This window comes from Manis javanica, chromosome 2 (assembly GCF_040802235.1).
Source record: "Manis javanica isolate MJ-LG chromosome 2, MJ_LKY, whole genome shotgun sequence".
Lineage (NCBI taxonomy): Eukaryota > Metazoa > Chordata > Mammalia > Pholidota > Manidae > Manis > Manis javanica.
The window spans coordinates 9,872,288-9,893,648 of record NC_133157.1 but is presented as its reverse complement, the minus strand read 5'-3'; the positions used below and the strand labels follow the sequence as shown (position 1 = coordinate 9,893,648).

Genomic DNA, 21,361 nt, shown 5'->3' with positions numbered 1-21,361 from the left:
GGCCCGGCCTATGGCCGAGGCTGAGCCCCACTCTAGCTGGACAACACCCTAAAGATGGCGCCTGCTTCCTAGACACCACCCTTCCTGGCCCTACAGCTCAGCGCATAAGGAAGTCTCCATGATTGGCTTGTCCCCATTTCCGTGCTTGTGCTCATAGCATGCTTTTCACATGCTTCCAATAAGACTGAACCTGGTGCATGATCAGTCAGCTGATTGGTTGGGATATGCTATATAAGCTGCTGCCCTGGGGGAAGTGGTGGTGGTTGTTTTTTGCTTTTGCCTTTCGCTACATATGGTGTAAACCATGGCATGCTCAGATGCCCATAATAAAGATTCCTAACGAACCAGGCTTTCGGTGATCGTTCTCCTGCCGTCGCCCTAGATGGCGGGACGCGATAGCTGGTGCCGAAACCTGGGACGAAAACCTGGTGCCTGAGGACGGAGTGGAACTTCTCACCCTGCGGCGATCCGAGTGGACACCCTTTGGAAGAGTTACACGAGTGACTGACATTTTGGAGAGTGGTGAGTATGGTCAGGGACAAAGTGAAAGCAACATCAGGTCATGCGAATGCAAGCAATTGTGATGTGTGTGTTTAGCCTTTGTGTTCCTTGTCTTGTTCTGTCTTAGTCTGTATATGTTTCTGCGTTTCCTCACAAAAGAATAAGAGCACTGTGGAAAGTTCGCAGGTAAAGCGACGTAGACTAAAGTTTGCGGGAAGCGACGAAAACCAGTTAGCGAGGACTCTCAGGCTGTAAGGAGACTCAATTCAGGGGTACGAGCGCAGGCGCACGTAACCTCAACTTAGAATAGAGTCAACCTCCTTTCCTCCGCACTATGGGTTCAGAGGTGTCTAGGATGCGGGCGGAGGAACCACTCCGGGCACTCCTAAGGGCTAATGGAGAGGGGGAGGAAGTCCTGGAAGATGTCCGGGAGGAAAGATCCTCCGCTAGGACCTCAGAGAGGGGGTCCGAGCGAGGAGGATCTACAGATGAGGAAGGGGAGCTATCGGGAGGAATTAGAAAAGCATATAAGGAGACTCAGAATCGCCCAGAGGAAGGAACGCCCTATCCCCCGCAGTTATCCCTCCCTAACGCAGCTGAGGCAACAGAAAGAGGAAGAGGAGTCGGAGGACACCCCCCTCTCAACAACCCTGAAACCGTCCTTGAAAATGGTGCCGTCAGCGCCCCTTCTTCCTCCGGCTTCATTTGCAGAACTGCCCCTGTATCACGTACAGCCCTGTCGTCATACGTGTGATTGCAATCAAGGACTAGAAAGAGGGGGGTGGAGGGAGTGGCTGAGAGAACAAGGAAGTGCCGCTTTCCCTGTATTTGAAGACCCTAATACACAACAGAGGTATCATCAAGCCCTAGATTTCAAGGTCATTAAAAGTCTGAAGGAAGCATCCACAACGTATGGCCCCCAGGCAGCTTTTACTGTTTCTTTAGTGGAGTCAGTAGCTTCTCTTAATCTGATGCCGGATGATTGGGCCAATGTAGCAAGAGCAGCCCTCTCTGGAGGTCAGTACTTGACATTTAAGACAGCCTGGCAAGAATTTTCACAGGACACGGTTCCGCGTAATGCCGCAGCAGGTAATCATCAATGGAACTTAGACATGTTGATGGGCATGGGTCCATATTTGGGTCAACAGAATCAGGTAGGATTCCCCCCAGCGGTATATATGCAAATAGCCATGGCAGCAGTGAGGGCCTGGAAGACACTGCAAGGCACAGGTGACCTACAGGGTCAGCTGTCAAAGGTGTTGCAAGGATCTGATGAGCCATATGCAGACTTTCTAGCCAGACTGATGCAAACAGCCGGTCACATATTTGGTGATGTTGATACTGCTATGCCCCTTGTGAAGCAGCTGGCCTATGAGCAGGCCAACAAATGGTGTAGGGAGGCCATAAGACCCTGGAAGAACAAAGATCTGAGTACTTATATTAAGGTTTGTAGGGACATTAATGACAGCGTGGTGCAAGGACAGGTTATGGCCGCAGCCATAACTCAGGGATTGAGAGATGCTCGTGACAGGTCAACCCCTCCTGGGGCCTGTTTCTACTGCAAATAAATGGGTCATTTGAAAAGAGATTGTCCCAAGTTGAAGGAAGCCAACGAACCTGCTAGCAGGCCCAAACCAAGATTATGCCCGAGATATAGAAAAGGAAATCACTGGGCCAGTGAGTGTAGGTCAGTGGTGGATGTGGAAGGCCGACCGCTGCCCCCTCAAGAGCCAAAAAACGGGAGGAGGGGCCCTCCACCTCAGGGCCCGCAAATGTATGGGGTGGTTCAACAGATACCCAGAACTCACCACCCTTTGACAGATCAGGGAGTTCGCCCAGCACCGAGGGATCACGGAGAGCAACAGCAGGAAGCGCAGGAGTGGACATCTGTGCCGCCACCAGACTCACATTGACCCCCGAGATGGGAGTTCAAGGTGTAGAGTCAGATTTTGAGGGACCTTTGGCAAAAGGAGTAGCGGGTCTCTTATTGGGCCGGAGTTCCACTACTAAAGCAGGGTTAATAGTACACCCAGGAGTTACAGATCCAGACTATGAAGGAATAGTTAAAATTATGGTCTCCTCCCCACGAGGAATCATGGCTATTAGCCCAGGAGATCGCATTGCTCAAATTCTTATGCTTCCTAGCAAACATGATTTGTATACGCAGAGTGGAAAACCCCGGAGCGGAGGTACAAGATGATCGCACTGCTTCTGCTCCTGCCGTGGATCCTACAGCAGGCGACGGCGGAGCCGAGCTGCAGCTGCAGCCACCGCCGCGCTGACTATCGCCATTCCTACGGCAGAGACGCTGAATGGTCTGTCCCAGGCCACTGCCTCGGCAATGACAACGCAGAACGTCATCAACGGCCATTTTAAGAATGGGATGGCCTTGGTCAACCAACGCATGAACCTTCTTCAAGAACAATTGGACCTCTTGGGGGAGGTTTTGTCTGGGGGCTGCGTCCATTCTTATACGGGGGTGTATTACTGGTATTCCTTTTCATAATTATTCTAAAGCTGCCAACTTGTCCCAGACAGTTAGGCAAGTTGTTAAAAACAAATTGGTCCAGTGAGCTTGACGAGCTCACCACTCAGCTACGGTTAGAAATTTTGAATGTTAGCTCCAAGAAGGTAGAGATGCTCTCCGTAGCTCAAATAGCTGAAGCTGTGTTAAACGCCACCAAAGCCTGGTCAGGTGTAGGTGTCATAGGAATATTGCTAATTGTGGGCCTCCTCCTGCTTGGGAGGAAAGTCTGTTCCATACAAAAACAGCAACGGGGAGAACGGAAGGTCCTGTGCAGGCCATGGCAGCGCTAGAGGAAGGCATCTCCCCTAGAGTATGGCTTAATATGCTGGATCAGTAGTCAAGGACGGGTAAGATCAGGAGCTGCGCATATCAACCTAAGACAGGGCGCAGACCTAAGTTCTCTGTTGCCTGAGGACGGGTAAGAATGCCGCAGACTCCGGACGACCTAAGACAGGCATGATCCTGACAGCCCTTTGGTTATAAAACAATAAAGGGGGAGATGTGGGGGCCCGGCCTACAGCCGAGGCTAAGCCCCACTCTAGCTGGACAACGCCCTAAAGATGGCGCCTGCTTCCTAGACCCTTCCTGGCCCTACAGCTCAGCGCATAAGGAAGTCTCCATGATTGGCTTGTCCCCATTTCCGTGCTTGTGCTCATAGCATGCTTTTCACATGCTTCCAATAAGACTGAACCTGGCGCGTGATCAGTCAGCTGATTGGTTGGGATATGCTATATAACCTGCTGCCCTGGAGGAAGTGGTGGTGGTTGTTTTTTGCTTTTGCCTTTCGCTAGATGGATGCTCGGATGCCCATAATAAAGATTCCTAACGAACCAGGCCTTCGGTGATTGTTCTCCTGCCGTTGCCCTAGATGGCGGGACGTGATACTTGAGTTTTATTTTTCAGCTTTCTATATATACACATGTATTTTTTTCAGCCAGTATGTCATTTAAAACATTTTTTAAATTAAAAACATTCATTTGTGTGCTAGGAATAAAGCTGTGTAGAAATGCGCAACAGTGCCCAGAAAAGGCACAGAGAAGTCAGACTGACCCAGTTCGATCCCCGGTGACGTGGGCCGGTCCCTTCCATCCCCACGACAGCCCCAGGGTCATGGGGGGCCAAGCACTGGCCAAAATACTACTAAGTGCTGGTACAAACCTCACCTGAAGAACAGCAATGGCTGCAACCGGGGGAGCTTGGAATAACAAGTGACTACCCTCTGTCCTGACTGTCCTTTAATAGTGTTGTGTCCAGGGCATTTTAAGAATTTAAAAAATTGAACAAAATACCATAAAAGTTCTTTCTGGCAAGGTTGTAGCTCTGCCCCCACAAGCTGGTTGGGCCTGTTACAGACGCCCTGCCAAGCCACTCACCTCTGCCCCCCTCATTCCATCCTAATCTGGGCCATAGGTGTGTCCGGGGGATCCAGTGCCCCATCAGGAAGGTGGCAGACTCACTATTTCCCAGTGCTTGTCCCAAGGCATTACAGATTTCTCTCTCTGTCGCAGTCACTGGAATGTGGGAGAGGTTCAAGGGGCCTGTGGCTAGGAGTCCCTGAACCTGAGCTTGTGGAACGCAGGCAGGGGCCATGGACTCCCGCTGGGGAGACTGGGTGGTGGTCAGGCCCCCTGAGCTTCTCAGGTTCTTTCTGCATGCAGATCATTTTGCTAACCAAACAGAAAATCCATCTTAGAAAAAACATGCTAAAAATATAATTAGGTAAGTAAATAAGACCAAGTTTCTAGGTCTAGTAAATTGTACCCCAAGAGAACCAGAGTGAAAGGTGCAATTGACACCACAAAGAACGGCCCAGAGGCCAGAAGCCAGCAGAGAAGAAAGCACCATGGTCCCACTTTTCTAGGAAGGGTGAGTCCAGCAATCATGGACTACTTAGCCCAACACGGACTGCCAAGCAATTTTGGACAGATTATTCAGTAGTGGTTTGAGAGTGCTCGTGAAATAGAGCAGGGAAATGGGACAAGGGTCATGCCATTGTAAAATCTACTTAGCCTGTGAAAAAGGCCCAGCTTATTCTTTAACTTACTCTATATGCTGTTCTTCCCCTTCTTCCAGCCTTTTAATCAATCAAGTAACTCTGTAACCAGGATGAGAGATAGACCTCCAAAGTGTAAATGAACCTATGTGGATAAAGAATGCCGAGATCCAGATCAACACAGTCACCTAAACAACCCTATTCGAAAGACAAAACCTTAAAGAAATTATGAATCACTGTATACATCATGCCTCATGCTGACCCCTACTCAAAAGGCCCTATAAAACTCCAGACCCTAAACCCTTAAGCATGCCTCTTCTCTGAGGTCGCCCACTTTGTCTGCGTGTACTGTCTTGTATCAAATAAACTTTCTTGTTGCATAAGCCGATTGCACTTGTTTCTGAACTCTCTTCCATGATAAAGACAAGAACTTTCTGACCTCCACCATCAGTAGTAAATATGTCACTCTGCTATTTCATTCAGCTTTCTAGTCTTAACACAATCCTTTTCTCCCTATTTTATATCAGACCAGTAGGGAAATGGGAGTTCTCAGAACATAAACTCAATCCATCCAGAGCTCCATGGCTCCCCCAGATTTTGGGGTGGTAGAGATATAATTTCCATGAAGTGCAGACCAAGCCGACACTGGACACCAGGTGACTCTGGCTTCAGGACTTGGCAAGGTATTTGCCCTGTGCCCAGAAGGAGTTGAATGAACTTCCCTTTTCTCCCTCTGTTCTTCCTTGCTCTCTACTATCTGCATGGTGGCTGACATTCGCTTCTTTTCTTGCTTTAGTGAATTCCTCTCTTGTTGGCACTTGTTTGACCTGATTGAGAATTCTTTCCCAAAGTTAAAAGCCCTCCCCTGTCCAGGCTGAGGTTTCACCTAGTGCACAGGAAGAGACCTCCTGAGATGAAGCAGCCGGGCAACTCTCAGAAAAAGAACTGGTGGCCAGAAATGCCAACGAGGGTTCCTGGGAATTATGGCAAGTCTCTTTATCCTCTCTTCTTTATAATAGGACAACTGGGCCTAATCCAGATACACCTACCTGGGTTTCTGTAAGACATGGGAGTTTGTCTTCCTATCTCTGGATTGCTGTGGAAAATGTGGACTTATGATATCATACTTTAATAACATAGCGGACCAACCCAAAGTACTTACTATGTGCCAGACACTTTTGCAAGCACTTTGCATTTATTAACTCAATCCTCAATGCAAACCCTATGAGGTGGGTGTTATCATCCTCACTGTAGTCATGAGAAAGCAGCAGCACAGAACAGTTAGGTACCTTGCCCGAGGTCACAGCTGATGGGTGATAGAGCTAGAAGGCAACTGTCTGGCTCCTGAGCACACAGGTGAACAGCTGGTTTTAAACCCACCTAGAGATCCTGGATAGATTAACAGAGAAGGGTGAAAGGGGGGTAGAAGCCAGGATCTTGCTAGGACTGCCTATCAAGATGCCCCACCCTTCCCCAGCCAGTGGGCACATGACCCACGCTGGGCCAACCATATGCTCAAGGATCATGAAGCGCTTAGGCTTTGCACTGGAGTCTTAGCCCGGCTTCCTGTCCTTCCCTGGCATGGTAGGACTGTGGTCCTTCTCATCTTTCATTCCCCTCAAGCTCCTTCCCATAAAGTCCCTTTTGGCCAAACATAGTTTCTGTTGTTAGCAGAAAGTCCTGCCTGAAGTAGAAGCTCATACCTTTTCTTCCCACCCAGATCTGTTCCTGAAGGAGTGGGCCCTCCTCCACCCCATGGTTAATCCATGATCCTGATGGGTGCAAATGGGTGCAAAAAAAGTGAGACTCACTGGGGGTCTCTAGTGATAGACCAGAGGGTTCTGTCCTTACCCATGTCTCATTGATCATCATTTTCACAATTTGGATTTAGAATACAGAAAGCCTGTTCATAAAATTTGCAGCTGTCACAGCAACAGAATTAATGCTTTGTGCAGTGGAAGCTGGACTTAAAATGCTTTCAAGACTAGACAGCTGGAAGGGATCCAAGAAGATGACATTTAACCAGCTTAATGTAAGGTTTTGCATGTGTTTCCAAAGAATCCTTTATGAAAATGCCATAAAGGGGAGGGACAGCTGGCTGGACAGTAGTTCATGGGAAAAAGCTCTCATTGCAGATTTAGTGAGTCACCAGAATAATGTAGCTGCTGAAAACACAAGTGCCTCTTGGTAGCGCAGGTTGCATTACTAGAGATCGAGTGCTTAGAAAACCGGGGATGGCAGTATGTTTCAACTTGGCTCTCATTTCCAGTTCTGTCTCTACATTTTAGGAGGGATGATGACAATTGCAGTGCATTCCAGCTAAGGTGCGCCAGGTACGAGGAAATCACAGACACTTGAGGGCCCTGATCACCCTTGGGGAGCTAGGATCCCTGTATGCAAATAACTGCAGGGGAATCCCCAAGAAGAGCCCCCAGAGGCATAATATTAGGGGACCAGCTGTGGAAATTACAGAGATGTTTTAGTCAAAGCCCTTTGGGTAGGAAGTAACCAAAACCATACTGGCTTCACTCAGCAAAAAAAGAAAGGAATTTACTCTAAGGAAACAGGTGTGTTTCAGGATGGCAGCCTTGGGGACTAGAGCTGGGAGCAGAATGCTGGCAGGAACCAGGCAGCCTGACCCTCCACCTCTCTCTCCTCTTTGCTTGCTCTCTTGCTACAAAACAGCTTTCTCTGCTTCCTGGGGCACTGTCAGAAAGCATCTCCTAGCCCTGGCATTGTATAATCTGCTAAACTGCTGAGGACTAGGGGTGGTGGGGACAAGGAATGGGGGGTGTCCGGGTGAGGAAACCAGAAGAGGGCAGGGGCCAGATGGGAAAGGCTGGTTATTAAAGAATATTCCCACAAACACCTGCCTGCCTGCTGCCCAGCTTCAAGCCAGAACATCACCTGGAGCAATTCTTCTTCAAGGCCCCCTGTGTTCTCTCCCTTCTTCTCCCCATAGTTAACCACCCTGGTGATTTGGGAGTTTCTCATTCCCTGCTTCTCTCTGTAGTTTCAGTACACAGAGATGTATGCCTGAAAAATGGACAGTTGCCTTTGGCAAGTCTTGATTTTCATCTAGGGAGCTCATGCGTATAGCATCTACTGTCACAGTGCTTTTTTGCTGAGCATGTTTGTGAGATGTTTGCATGTTGACAAGCAGAGCTGTAGTTTGTTCATTTCCCTGGCTGCGTGGCTTTCATTGTTTGACTCTACAACCATTTCTTTCTACAGCCTTTGACTGTCGAGTTATGTCAGCCTTTTGGAACTACCAACAGTGATGCGAGTGCCCCTGGGAGTGGAAATTGTGGAGATACAGTCTGGGTCCATCTTCCACTGTTGGTGCAAGGCAGATTCAGACCAACCCAGGACCTTCGAATAGCAGGACTTTCCTGTGACAGGACAGGCAGTCCTGCAGGGTAGTAAGGTCCCGTTTGCAGGGCTGTTGGTTGCCTGCTGGGGGGGAGGGGCAGAGTTATAACCTAACTGCATGCTACATTGAAAGAGTGTCTGGTGCAGGAAGAAGTTAGGGGCTTGGGGGGTTTATCAGACACTGGCACGAATATTCTCTACTACTTTCTAACTGTGTGACCTTGACAACTCATTTCTTTCTCTGAATCTCCAGTTGTTTCTTCCAAATGGCTGTGTGCCCATGGCAGTTTCAGAGGGAATTATTCTTCAAGGCCCCCTGGGCCTGGGAAGGCAGGTACTTTGAGGAACTGGAGAGGCAAGGCTGGTCCCAGGACTCTGAATCACCTTCAGGGGATGGGGTGAGAGTGGGGAAAGGCCAGCACACAGCCTCCTTCCGAGACAGGGTGGGCTGGGGGATGACAGAATGTGGCAGGCTCCCTGGGAAGGAAGAGACAGTCAAGAGGTCAAAAATGTCCTCTGAAGACCCCCTGTAAAAGCTAGAACCTGGGTTCCCCAATCCCATGGACAGAGCCTGAACCAGTGAAGTACTTCTGCTGCCACCATGACTCTGCTCCCCCACCCCCTGTGATGCCCATGGACCACCTCGTGCAGGTATAGCACCTGCCAACCCTGGGCTGGCCATACCCTGAGCCCCTGCTGGGCATGAAGCCAGACAGGCCCTGATCACCAAGAATCCTCCACATGAGGTGTCCCTGGGCTGTGGGACCCTTGGGTGAGCCTGACAGGGGACGTTTGGAGCTTTGTGTCCAGGTTTTAAGCTAAAAGACAAAGGTGGATATCACAGCCTCCCCATTCTCTGCACACCAGGTGCCCTTGATAGGCACTAACTTAACTGACTCTTCACAAGGTTTTGCAGAAGAAACCAAGAAATCAGGCAGCTGACCCAAGGTCACAAAGCTGGTGGTTGGCAGAAGCCAGACCTGTGGTTCTAAGGCTCCATCTCTCGGACAGGAGCTCTGACTTCATCTTGGGGGTGCGTAAGGGAAGGCTCCTGGGCAAGCGGTGTTGGAGCTGGATGCAAAGGTAAGTATCAGGCCAAGAGGTGGGGAACCCTGTGCGCACAGCCCAGGGTGGGAGTGACAACGGAGAGGTGGAAGAAACGTCCCTTGTGGCTGAGCTCAGGGAGCAAGGTAAAAGGTGGGGGCAGGGAACAAGAGCAGGAGCAGGAGAGGTGCACATGCTTTGGCCTCTGAGGACCCTGGAATTTATGGTGGGTGGTTCCCACCACAGACTGTTGAGCAAAAGAGTTTTAGCTGCAGCTCCACCCTTAGCAGCCCAACCGAGTGGTTACTGAGCCTGGTCACTGGACAAGGCCTATTTAGAGGGTTCTGGGAATAATGTGCTGGGCTGCGGAAGGTGGTACTGGGCCCTTCAGGTAGCGCAGCAGCAACTAGATGGCTGGGAAATGCCAGGTGGGGCATGGTTTAGGGGTGCCTGTGCAGAGGGAGGGGGGGAGGGCCTGGGGAGCCAGACAGCTGTGGGGGAGCCGTATCTGGGGGTAGGAAGGGGGGTGGCGTTATAGGCCTAACTCACATGGGTCCCTAAGAGCCAATTCAGTGACTTGGGCCTTCTGGGAGTTAGGATGGGGGGTGGGCCCATCTCAAAGCTGCCATTGTTGCCTCCTCTCACGCCTGACTGTCTGGGACCTAAAATAGAGCAGGAGCATAGGGATCTCGTGAGAAGTTTCTGGCAAGGAGATGTGGGGGGAGGGGCATGAGTCATTGCTGGGAACCCTCAAGTTTGATGCTCCCAAAGCCCAGCTGCCCCACCCCCACCCCAGGGAGCCTGGAATCCACTGGACAGTGGGCAGGGGAGGGTGTCTCAGTCCCATTCCATCCCTGGGGAGGGGAATGGGTCCTGGCCCCAGCTCCATCATGAAGGTGATGGATAACTGGGCCAAATCTGCCCCCTCAGGACTCAGTTTCCTAGATGTACCAGAAGTCGGGGACCTTGATGTTTGCTATGAGGCTACTGAAATTCAAGGCAGGTGGTCCTATTATAGGCACCCAGAGTCAGACAGACGTGGGATAAAGCCCCAGTTCCTCTTCTACTGGCTTAGTGACTTTGGACACATCCCTCCATCTCTTGGAACCCATTTCCTTATCATTTCCCAGTTTCAGCTTGAATTATCCAACAAGGATCCTGACAGCTACTGGGGGCTTCTCTCCACGGCCTTCATATCCTCAGCAGGCACACTTTGTGCTGCCAGGAATGTTAACAGTGACCTTATTTTTTATGCCCGGTGCTCTACATATATTAACTCTAGCTCCCCACATTCTGGAGGCCAGAAATAGGTGTCTTTTCCAGTCCTTTCCTTGGGAGCTGTTCAGCCTCAGAACTGGCCTCTCCTGGAGGAAAGGAACCTTGGCACCAGGGAGGGCCGTCCTGGGCACCTACCACATGCCAGAACCTGCACTTAGCTCAAGCCTGGGGTCCTGGAGGTTACGGATGATCCTCCCCATTGTGCAGATGGGGAAACGGGCTCCTCTCAAGGGGTCTGTGGGCCCTTCGCAAACCGGTGGGCACGGTGCACGGGCCCTGCCGCGGGAGAGGCGAGAGCGGCGTGCGAGGCTGGCGCGCCCCCTAGCGACCACTGTCCTGCCCCGCCGCCGGAGCTGCCCAAGCTCCCACTGGCAGCGGTCGTAGTGAGGAAGTCCTTTCTCTTGCCTGCAGCATGCCCACCTCCTCGAAGCCGACACCACTTCTCCGTCCGTGTCTCATTGCTTCCCGGAGACCCCACGGCAGCGGCGCGCCCCGCCCCGGCTGCCTTGGAAACCGCTTGTATACAGTTTGCTCCTTCCCTTCCGCCCCACATCCTAAGAATGGGAGCGCGAGCCAAACCAGTTGCTGCCTAGGAGAAGCCCCTTGGGGCCGGCCAGCCAGGGGCCCATGAAGAGCTGGGCCCCAGGAACGCTGGCCGTGGGGAGAGTGAAATTCTTCAGCCAGCACCGTGGAGGAGAGAGGCCCAGTCGGATTCTGCCCAGACTCTGGGATCCTGACTGCGTCTAGCATGTGTTCCTGGTTCTGGGTGCTCCAGAATGGGCCCTAGGTTCTAAGCTCTGATTCCAGAGAGCGCTCAAATTCCTGGCTGACTCGTGTTCTCTTGGACTCCGGCTTTTAAGTGAACTCAAGGCTAGAGATTTTGAACTCCTAGTCCTGGGCTCCAGCTCTATGGGTTCTGGGCTCCCAGGTGCCAGGATCAGACTGTAGAAAAGGTCCAGCCTCTGGCTTCAGTGAAGGCCCTGGGCTTTACTCAGGTTGAGAGCCCCAGAGAGGGCTCCACACTCTTGGCTCTCTGACAGCAGAGTGGTTTCTGGGCTCTGGCTGTAGAGTGAGGCCTATAGTCCAGTTCCAGCCGAAGGATCCTGGGGCAGTGTTTGGGGCTGGCCTGGGTCTAGAGACAGGGGTAAGCAGACAGGTGTTTCTTGCTGCAGGATGGGACTACCTTTGTGCTCTCCTTCGGTCAACTCCTCTGCCTTCTCTCCTGACGGCCAGAGGCTGCTCACAGCCTCTGAGGATGGCTGTGTGTATGGCTGGGCGACCCAGAGCAGGTAGCTGCTGTGGGGGCTGGGTGGCCACACAGGTGGGGACCCTCAGCCTGGATGGGGAGACAGGCGCATAGGCCTGTTTTGGCATTCTGCAAAGCCTACCACAATGACCTCTAGTGTTTGGGTCGGGCAAGACATGCAGGGCTGGGGAAGGTCAAGGAAGCAACCCAGTCTCAGGGGCCCAAGGCTCCCTGACTCTGACCTGGACTCAGATCCTACCACAAATTAGTGTTTCTTTGTGTGACTGGGTTGTTTTATTCTGCCTAATGTCCTTAAGGTTCATCTGTTACTCACTTTTTTTACTGTGACCATAGTCATGTCACCTCTCTGAGCTTCTTTCTTCCTCTTTAGAAGGGGGTTAATTGCCACCCTATAGGCTGAGATAATGCAAGCAAGTGCCTAGTACCCAGTAAGGACTTAGATGTACTGTCATTGAGACCAAAATACAAAAACAAATGTAGTAGTAATTACAAGGCAGATTAATGGCATAATAAAGTCCAGGGCTGGGAAGCTCAAAGGAGGCAGTGAACCTAGGCTGGGCTGTTAAGTCTCTGGGAAGTGCCTACATTTTGACTGAGTATTGATTTTCCAAACAAACTGGGAACGGTGTTCCAGGCCAACATACCAAAGCTGTTATTGCGAATGTGGCTGGAGGGTTGTTTTGGGAGTAAGTAGAGGGAGGTAGGCAATGTGGCTGGAGACATTAGCAGGGGTCAGACTCCAGGGGCCAGAGGTGGTGTGTGGTGTCTTGTTCCCTGATGCCACAGACCACGTGAAGTTCTGCTGCTTCTCCCCTGACGGCCGCCTCTTTGCCAGCACCTCCAGTGATGGCACCATCTGCTTGTGGGATACAGCACAAACCAAGTGTCTGCAGATCCTAAAGGGCTGGTGGATTGGATGTGTCTGGAAGCCAGGGGTCAGGACTGGGTTCTTTCAGGCCTTGCTGTGTCCTGTGCCACTTTGTCCCTTCCCTGACCTGGTGCCTTAGGTCACCAGCGGAGTGTGGAGTCAGCTTTAGCCCTGACTCCAAGCAGCTGGCATCAGGTGGCAGGGACAAGCAGGTGATGCTCTGGGAAGTACAGGTACATGGAGGGGACAGCCAGAGCCAGGCCTTGGATCCGGCACACACAGCCTTCATATAGGCAGGAAGGTTCTGTCACCCACACCTCACATCCAAGACCCCCCTGCATCTGGCTGCAGCCGCCACCACCCCTCCTGCCTCAAACCTCTGCCCATGAGGTGCCCACTGCACTGCCTGGAAGCCCTCCTGTCAGGCCTAGGAAGCCTTCCTAGACCCTGATGTGCCACATTACCCAGGCAGCCCTGCAAGGAGGACCTGAGTCTGACCCATCTAAGGCCTAGAACCTGGCACAAGGCTTCTGGACTGCCTGCCAAAGGTCAGAGCTCTCTCCGCCAGTCTGGCCAGATGCTGCACCATTTAGCAGGGCAGCAAGACACCTTCCAGAGCAGTGACTTTACACCCAGCTCAGAGTGCCTGGTGAGCCACACCACCTCTGCCCCGAGCCCACACAAACTTTCCAACTTGGGGCTGCGCAATGTTCCAGACCTTCTCTGGGTGACTGCTCTTATGAGCCTGTCCCCTCGTCTAAGCCAGGGATTCAGCAGGGCTCAGTGAAATGGTGCCTGCTTCCCATGAACCTGACTAGCCTAGGGCCCAGGCTGGCCGGTCCATGCTCATGGCAGACGTCTGCAAGCCACTGGCTCCTGTGACCCCACCAATCTTCCACGAGGAGTTGGAAGCCAGCTGCCTGTGCTCCTCAGCCTCTGGCCTTCTGGTGAGCTGGACTATGCTGGGTACCCGTCTGGCCCCTTAGTGGTTTTAAGATTTTTGGGGGGTTATGGCCATTTTGGGGCCAAGTGAGCAAGTAGATCCCAAGCCAGCTTAGAGCTGTCTACTGTCTAGGCATCCGGCTTCTGGGACAAGACCAACCTCATCTGGAAGCCCTCGACCAGAAGCCTACTTGTCCAGCATAGCTTTCTCCCTCGATGAGCCACAGCTGGCCAGTGCTGGTTATTCCCACATGGTAGCCCCATTCCACCAGGCCTTTCCTCCAATATCCTCGCCTCCAGAAATGATCATATCCCTAACTGCCCTAAATAGGAGGGTACCAACCACCTCTGTACCGTACCTGCACAGGCCCAAATGTTAGTGGCATCAATATTTTTTACTCAAACAGCTTCAGGGGAAAGAAAACTACTGCACTGTATTCTTTATACTATGCTGAGCATGTTAAATCTATCTCAGGCAACAAAACTCAGCCCAGAGGTTAGGATTTTGGCTAGGACTCATCCTAAATTGATTTCAGAAATACCCCATCCTTCTGCTTGTTTATTTCCAGGTCAAAGTCTTGGGACTGCAGCACAGGAAAGTGCACTGAGATCCTGAGAGTAAGGCCTGTGACTGCGGTGCCAAGGGCAGTGGGAGGCTTGCCAGGGGAGGCGGGGGGCAGGCAGGAATGGCATCCTCAGAGCCCAGTGATGTGCTTCTGGCAGGGAGTCCTGGATGTGGCCCATGCCTGTGCCTCCACCCCAGATGGGAAACTCCTGGTGTCTGGAGCTGCTGACCAGGCAAGACACCAAATCCACCACTCAGATCACCCAGGGCCTTTTGAATGTAACATCACCACCAACCTCTCCCTGCCCAGGGTGCACAGGGTCTGGAGGAATGATCATGTGAGAGGACAGGGCGGTTCCACACCACAGACCCAAAGTAACCATCACAGAGTCCACCGGATCCTGTGGCCAGGACTGTCGTGGCTCCACACCAGCAGCTAACAGCTGTAGGCAAGCCCGCTGAAATCTATCAGACCCCTGGTAACCATAACCTGGACAGCAGGAGCCCGTCTCCCAAGCATGGCTAGTGGAAACACCTGCCAACAATGTGACACCAACCCATTTGTGTTTTATTAACGCCACAGTGCTCAGGCCTTGACAGCGTATTTCCGCAGGGGGTATAGCCGCTCCTTCCGCTGCTGCTTCTTGGTCTTTAGGTTCTCTTCGTGCTTGTTGAGCCGGCGGCGCATGGCTCGTGTTTTCTTGGGCCGCAGATCCAGGGGCTTGTATTTCTTGCCCTGGGTGAAATGCAGGGGGAGTGTGAGGACCAGGGTTTAGGAGCTACTGGAGTAGCTAAGGAAGCCACGGAGCCTGGAACTAAGGTGCTCAAGGACAGTGGGAAGACGCTGGAAGTGGAGGAGGGAGGCAAGCGGCTGGGGTGGGGTAGCCAATTTGTAGACCTGAGTGTGAGAAGCTGTATGACATCCAGCCCAGAGGGGACTATCACCCATACAGACAGACTGAGATGGCAGTGTACCTTAATTACAAGCTCATTTAATTTCCCCCAAATCAAGGTTGGGAGACTCTCCCCATGATTTTTAAGTTTCTTGACTTATAAGCTAAGAAGTGAGTGAACATACTTAGATCTCAAAGAAGCTGTGCAGAACTGGGGTTTGCAGCGAAATCAACTGACTCTAACTTGATGCTCTTTCCATGTGTTTAATTCCCAACCATGGGAACATCACACCCCAACCCAGGAAGGGGTATGTGGCACTCAAACTCCTGGGGATAGTTTCTGCTACCGTGGTCTAGGTTTTGCATGATTGTAGGTACAGGACAGAGCCTTAAGCTGATGCTTAATGAATCTGGAGGGTCTTGTCAGGTATCCCTGGTGTTCCCTGCGATGATAACATTCCCGCATAACAAAGGAGCGTCAGAGGGAAGCTCTGGCTTGGGCCAAGGTCATACAGCTGTAAGGGCCAAAGCCCCCTTTCCTGCCTTGGCCCTCCCACCACCTGCTCTCAGACCTCTAATTGGGCCATTATTTCTCCATCTCTGGCTCCCACCCTGGTTCCTTCCCCACCTTCCCTAGTGAGCAGTTGTACACTATCACAGCCCCCATGGTCTCCTTTGTTCTGCAAAAGTCCCTGGGCCTTCTTCAGTCTGAGGCTCTGCACTGGGTGCGGCTTAGGGACAGATCAGCCCTGGTCCCTGCTCAAAGACCTCCCAGCCCAGTGGGAAAGACTGAGCAGGTAACAAGTGGCCCTCTGGTGGAGAGGAGGATGGAGATTAAGGATGGTCTCACGTAAAGACTGGCAATAGCCTTGAAAGCAAACAATGTAGACACCAGTTGAAAGGAGAGCATGCACAAAAAGCCTTGAAAACAGCTCAGATTCTTTCTGGGAACTGCCAACAGCTTGGAATGGTAAGCACAAGGCAGATGGGCATGAGTTAAGTAGGGTTCAGGTCACGAACGGCCTGGGGCAGAGAACTGCAGAAAACACTAAGCAGGAGACAAGGGTAAGTTCTGCAGGGAACATGGAAGCATGAAAAGTCTTTGTCCACCTATATCCCTCTAATCAGCTGGTGCAGGTCAGGGCCCTTTCAAATTTACTTAGTCCCTAGAACTCTGCTGTACAACAGTAGCCACTAGACACACAGTTTACATTAAAAATTTAGTCCTTCAGTCACCAGAGCTACATAAATACTCGACAGACACATGTGGTCAGAGTTTACTGCATTGGGTTACAGATGTCTATCACTGCACCAAGTCTTCTGGACAGCGCTGATACAGAAAAGGCCTCACCTCATTTCCGAATGAATGGTGCCTGGGCTGTCTGCCTGCCACACTGCCTAGTATATTCACTGGATAGTTACATGAAATTCTTCCAGGCCAACACCTCTGCACGGTCCCCTCAGAGCCTATGTCAGTTTCAGACCCAATCCTCAGAAAAACACTCCCACAAATGCGCATACATTCAAGGGTGGCAGCACCCCACCCCACCCCACTGCCCAACACCGTGATGGCTTTTTGATGCTTCAAGTCCTGTTATTCAAACACTTATTTGGGTGTTAATATGAAACCATCTGGCAGGGCAATTAGAGCCCCACGCCAGTCTACTTTAATTAAAAAGGTCATCGTGGGTAAGCTGGGTGGGCCTGATCCAATGAGCTGAAAGGTTTTAACACAGGCCTGAAGCTTTCCCAAGAAATCCCGCCTACAATAGCAGTTTGAACCTGTGTGCTAGAGTTTCAGCCTGCCCAGGATCTTCCCTTCCTGAGAGCCAGCCCTTCTGATTTTGGACTTAACTCATAACTAGCCAGCCCCACAATCACGTAAGCCAATTCCTGTCTCCTGGTGGTTCTGCTTCACTGCTTGAACTCAGAAAATGGTTGTAAAAATTCTAGGCTAAAGGGGTCAAACACCTGTGGAAATCACCCACAAGCACTCAGTCACCCCTCCCTAAGACAGGGCTTAGACCTGGGCCCAATTACTCAATTAATTGTAGGTGACCCTGGGCAACTTAACCTAAGCCTTGCGGTCCTCATCTAGGAAACTAAGAATGTTAGGTTCTTGGCAGTGACTTGCCAGAGTAATCGTTTTAAAACATTTAAACAGTGATTCCTCAGACTGCCCCAACTCACTCAGCTACTGAGGCTGGATTCAAAACCCAAGTCTCCAGCCAAACTCCCACCACACTGTTATTTCCTGACAACTGCAGCCCCAAGGAAATGCTGTCTGCATGCCATATGTTAGTACAAGATGCTAGTAAAAAGGCAAACCCATCTGCAAGCTGGGAAGGCTCTGGAAAGCCCAACTATGTCTGAGCAAAGCCCAGTCCCAGCCACCTCAGCAGGTTAACCTTTTCATTCTGCCCCAACAGCCAAGGAAGCGCTGGAACTTCATTTTCTGCAGCCAAGCACCTCCACCTGACTTACCTTGTAGAATTTCCTGAGGTTCTCTTTCTGAGTCTGGTTAATGACGGTGAGAACACGGGCAATAGATTTGCGGACAACTCGGCTAGAAAACAGAGACAACGGTGAAGATGGGGAAGACAAACAGGGTTCCCAAGGCATCTCTTTCAGGGCCTGACCCAAATGTCCTAAGGCAGAGGCATTCTCCACCAGCTCATCCAAATTCATCCAGGAGGTGCCTGACCCAGCCCAGGTGCTCTACAGGGAAGGCCTACAAGAATCGAGAAGATAGGCATCCCAGGAATGGGGACAGGGAACAGCCTGGAGTACCCAGTGCTTCTGAGGAGCTATGAAGCATTCAGTGAGGAGAGGTGGAGGGCAGCTCAGGAACGGTATTTGAGGGCCATAAAGACCTAACCTACATGCTGATCTGAATGAGCTCACTGCAGGGAACCATGCGAAGCTCGGCAACCAGGTTAAGCTTAGGAGTCACAGGAAGGGACACTTAGGAGAAAAGAGACATTTTTGAAGTAGAAATGCTATGGGGGTGGGGAGGGGTGGATAAAGATACGAACAGAAGGGGAATAATTTGTATTCATGTTGGGGAATGAGGGAGGGTCACTTGATGGCTAGTGAACACGGTCTTGAGGATCCCACATACAGCTTATGTGTACCCCAAACTCACCCCCCTACCCCTACCCCACCATAGGGAAGCTGTTGGGAGCCCATTCTATAGGAGGGGGTGGGGGGGAAATCAAGTGCTGGTGGGAGGTGGGAGCAGAGTCCAGTTAGGTTTTTGAAGACAGCATTTGAATGGCTCAAGGACACACAGATCTTTCTATAGCCAAAGCTGAACAAGAGAACTCCAGGCCAAAATGTGGTCAAATGCAGATGAGGTCAAGCACACAGCAGTCTCCCGCCCAGGCAGATGAACCGGAAAGGCTGGCGGGGAAGAACGTGACATTCCAACCCAGGGGTCCACTGAATGGGCACTTAAACGGACACCTCCTTAAATCAACCTTGAAAACTAACAAATGCTCCTCGTGCACACATGTTCCCCACGTCCAGGGCTGTAGTCCCGATGCCCGACACTTACATCTTGGAGAGCTTGGAAGCCGCGCCGCCTGTCACTTTGGCGACACGCAGCTGGGACAGCTCCACTTTCAGGTCTTCCAGCTGTTTAAGCAGCTCCTCCTTCTTCTTGCCGCGAAGGTCTCGAGCCTTAATCTTGGCCTGAGCGAAAGAGTTTGGGTCAAACACCCAGCGGGGCCGTCTCCCCGACCTCCGCCGTTCACCGAGGCCTCCACCCGCCATCCTCCCCTCCACTTGCGTCTCAACCTGGGTCACAAGTGTGCTGGGGGCCCAGCAACACCCCCTAGGCCGCGCCTTGGGCAGGGAAACCGTGGCCGCGGCGAGCACTCCCTCACCCAGGCCGGCTGCGAGGCTGGGCCGCTCGCTACCCCTATTCTGCAGACAGCAGCGCGCCGGCACCTCTCCCGCAGAGGAAGAAGCCGGTAACCTGACTGTGGCGGGCGGCACTAGGCCTTTCGGCACGGCGCCCCACAGGCCTGGCTGGCAGATGGGATCGCAGAGCTCACCCTAAGCCCCCCACCCCAATCTCCGAGTCCCACAGCGCGCGGATGTCAGCCGATTCCCCTGCCCTCACCATAGCTGCTTCAGACACGGCCGCCGCCGCCTGGTCCGAGAAGAGAGGGGAGGGGCTGACGTCCGCAACTACTTCCGGGTGGCGGCGGGCGGAGTCAATGGCGTCGCAGTGGGAAGCCCCGGCTCCGCCCTTCCAAGCCCCGCCCCGAGGGGCTGGAGCCCTGCCCCACTGTACCCTCGTTGTCCTTCCGCATCCGAGATTACTTAGGTTCACACCGCAACCTGAGCGGCACTGTTGGGGAAACGAAGGCCCGGTGCAGGCGGCAGCTTACCGGAGATGGCATAGTGAGGCCTCCAATTCTTCCATTCAGCCATTTATTCGTTCTTTCACTCATTCATTCGGTAAACCGTTGCAGCTTGCCCAGTCTGTGCAGTTCTTGCTCTGGGCGCCAGTTTTTTGGAGGTGGAGGGGGTGAGGGTTAAGGGTTTTCAGATGAACTAACAAGGCCCCTGCTTGGGGGGAATTTGAAGTCGAGGGGGAAGGTGAGGGGTCACACTGCTATAATTCAACCGAAAGATGCTCTAGTGGAGGCAGCATGTGGCTGGGGGAAGAGTTTTCAAGGCCTTTTTTCAGTGAACCCGACCCAATTTCAAATTCTTATTCTGTTGCCTGGTGCTAGCTGAGACTCTTGGCAAATCCCTTCCCTTCTCTGGGTCTCAGCTTTTTCACTTGTGAAATTGGGTATTTATGAGGATTAGGAAGATAAAATTTTAAAATTCTATCTCCTTGGCTGGAATGGAGGTTCGTGGTCATAAGCAGGGACATTATTTCATTCATCAATTTATTTGGGGGCTAGTTCCTTACTTGTAAAATAGGCATGTCTGGTTCAATGTTCCTTCTGACCAGGACGTTCTGGGGATATGAATTTCTGCTCTCGTTGTGTGCCTGGGTCACAGCGATTTCTTCTAAGGTATGGAGTTGAAAGGCAGGCAGATTTTGCCTGTTTCCAGGACCCCCGAGAATTTTATTCATCACCTATTTCCCACTGTAGGAGTCTGAATCTTTAGAACCCAAGATTAGGTAGCATCATAGTATGGCAACATTTTTTTGATCTGTGACAGAGTTCAGTGAATATTCAAAACAATAAAAATTAGTCATATTTCATTAACTACTGACCTTTATTAAGAAGAGTACCATTATATGCAAACAAAGACCCAGTTTAGTCTAAGGCTAAATTACCAGAACCCCTCAAGCAACAGCCCAGACACCTAATCCTGGCACCTCAGAGTCGTCAGTCCTTGACTCTGACTTACCTCCCCTCACCTTCATCTTTATTCATCTCAGACTCCGGGGACTTGTCTACCAGGATTTGTCTCTCCAACGAGAGCCGAATGCTCAGCCCCCTGGACCTCGCCTTACGCCAGCATGGTGGCCACAAGGTCATCTTTCTTTCCGCATCCCCCATATGTCAAGGACAAGATGACCGCTACACACGAGGGGCCGCCGCACCCTCAAGTCCAAATATCTTGTCTTGTCTACACACCGGATACACTTTACTGAAACGTTTTTAAATTCTCCCAGTCCGTTAACTATAGGATCACTGTGTACAATAGAGGCAGCCTCCTTCCGAGCTCAGTGGGGTAACGTTCCAAGCTCCTAAGATCCGAGACGCAGGCTTCCCCCCACTCGTCCCCTCCCGGAGCCTAAGAACATGTACTCATTCCTCAGGCCTCAGCTCCAAGGTTTCTTCTCAAGGAAATCTGCCGGGCACTAGACAGGCAGAGCCGGGAGCCTTCTTCTGCGGGGCCCGTGCGCTCAGTGATGACCCCCCGGAGTCCGCGGCTGTGCCCCCGCCGGCCCCGGACTCCGGATGCAGGAGGGAAAGGCGAAAAACGAGCGCAGTTACGGTGCCACGATGCTGAGCCCGTATGGGGAAGGCACTCCTGCTCCTCAGACGGGAAGACTGAGGGATCTTGGACATGGTAGGTAGGCATGGAGTGGGAGTGGGAGAGGGGACCACCAGAAAATCTCGCGGGTTTCCAGCC

General features: G+C 51.9%; 2 protein-coding genes and 1 long non-coding RNA gene across 3 annotated transcripts; 2 read left to right on the top strand and 1 right to left on the bottom strand.

The window, feature by feature from the left end:
* Positions 1 to 267: 267 nt before the first annotated feature.
* Positions 268 to 3,858, top strand: LOC140846829 (uncharacterized). The gene is made up of 2 exons (XR_012126276.1): positions 268 to 522; positions 2,669 to 3,858. It is a non-coding gene; the product is annotated as an uncharacterized lncRNA (long non-coding RNA).
* A 7,304-nt stretch (positions 3,859 to 11,162) lies between these two features.
* Positions 11,163 to 15,044, top strand: WDR38 (WD repeat domain 38). Its single transcript, XM_073217980.1, is given in 11 exon segments — positions 11,163 to 11,413; positions 11,915 to 12,036; positions 12,769 to 12,885; positions 12,990 to 13,007; positions 13,010 to 13,083; positions 13,419 to 13,633; positions 13,674 to 13,797; positions 13,926 to 13,990; positions 13,992 to 14,048; positions 14,365 to 14,410; positions 14,516 to 15,044. Coding segments are annotated over 11 exon segments (1,191 nt in total). The 5' UTR covers positions 11,163 to 11,342; the 3' UTR covers positions 14,798 to 15,044.
* Positions 14,905 to 19,630, bottom strand: RPL35 (ribosomal protein L35). The gene is made up of 4 exons (XM_017656254.3): positions 19,377 to 19,630; positions 18,807 to 18,943; positions 17,735 to 17,816; positions 14,905 to 15,093 (listed from the first exon to the last, which is right to left on the bottom strand). The coding sequence occupies exons 1-4, from the start codon at positions 19,377 to 19,379 to the stop codon at positions 14,944 to 14,946; spliced, it is 372 nt and encodes a 123-aa protein (XP_017511743.1). The 5' UTR covers positions 19,380 to 19,630; the 3' UTR covers positions 14,905 to 14,943.
* Between the last annotated feature and the right edge of the window lie 1,731 nt (positions 19,631 to 21,361).

What these genes read in the sequence shown, in the direction of transcription:
- RPL35 (XM_017656254.3), bottom strand. An exon ending in GCTTCCAAGCTCTCCAAGAT is followed by an intron (nt 17,817 to 18,806) that starts GTAAGTGTCGGG and finishes TCTGTTTTCTAG; the next exon opens with CCGAGTTGTCCGCAAATCTA. An exon ending in ACCTCAGGAAATTCTACAAG is followed by an intron (nt 15,094 to 17,734) that starts GTAAGTCAGGTG and finishes CATTTCACCCAG; the next exon opens with GGCAAGAAATACAAGCCCCT.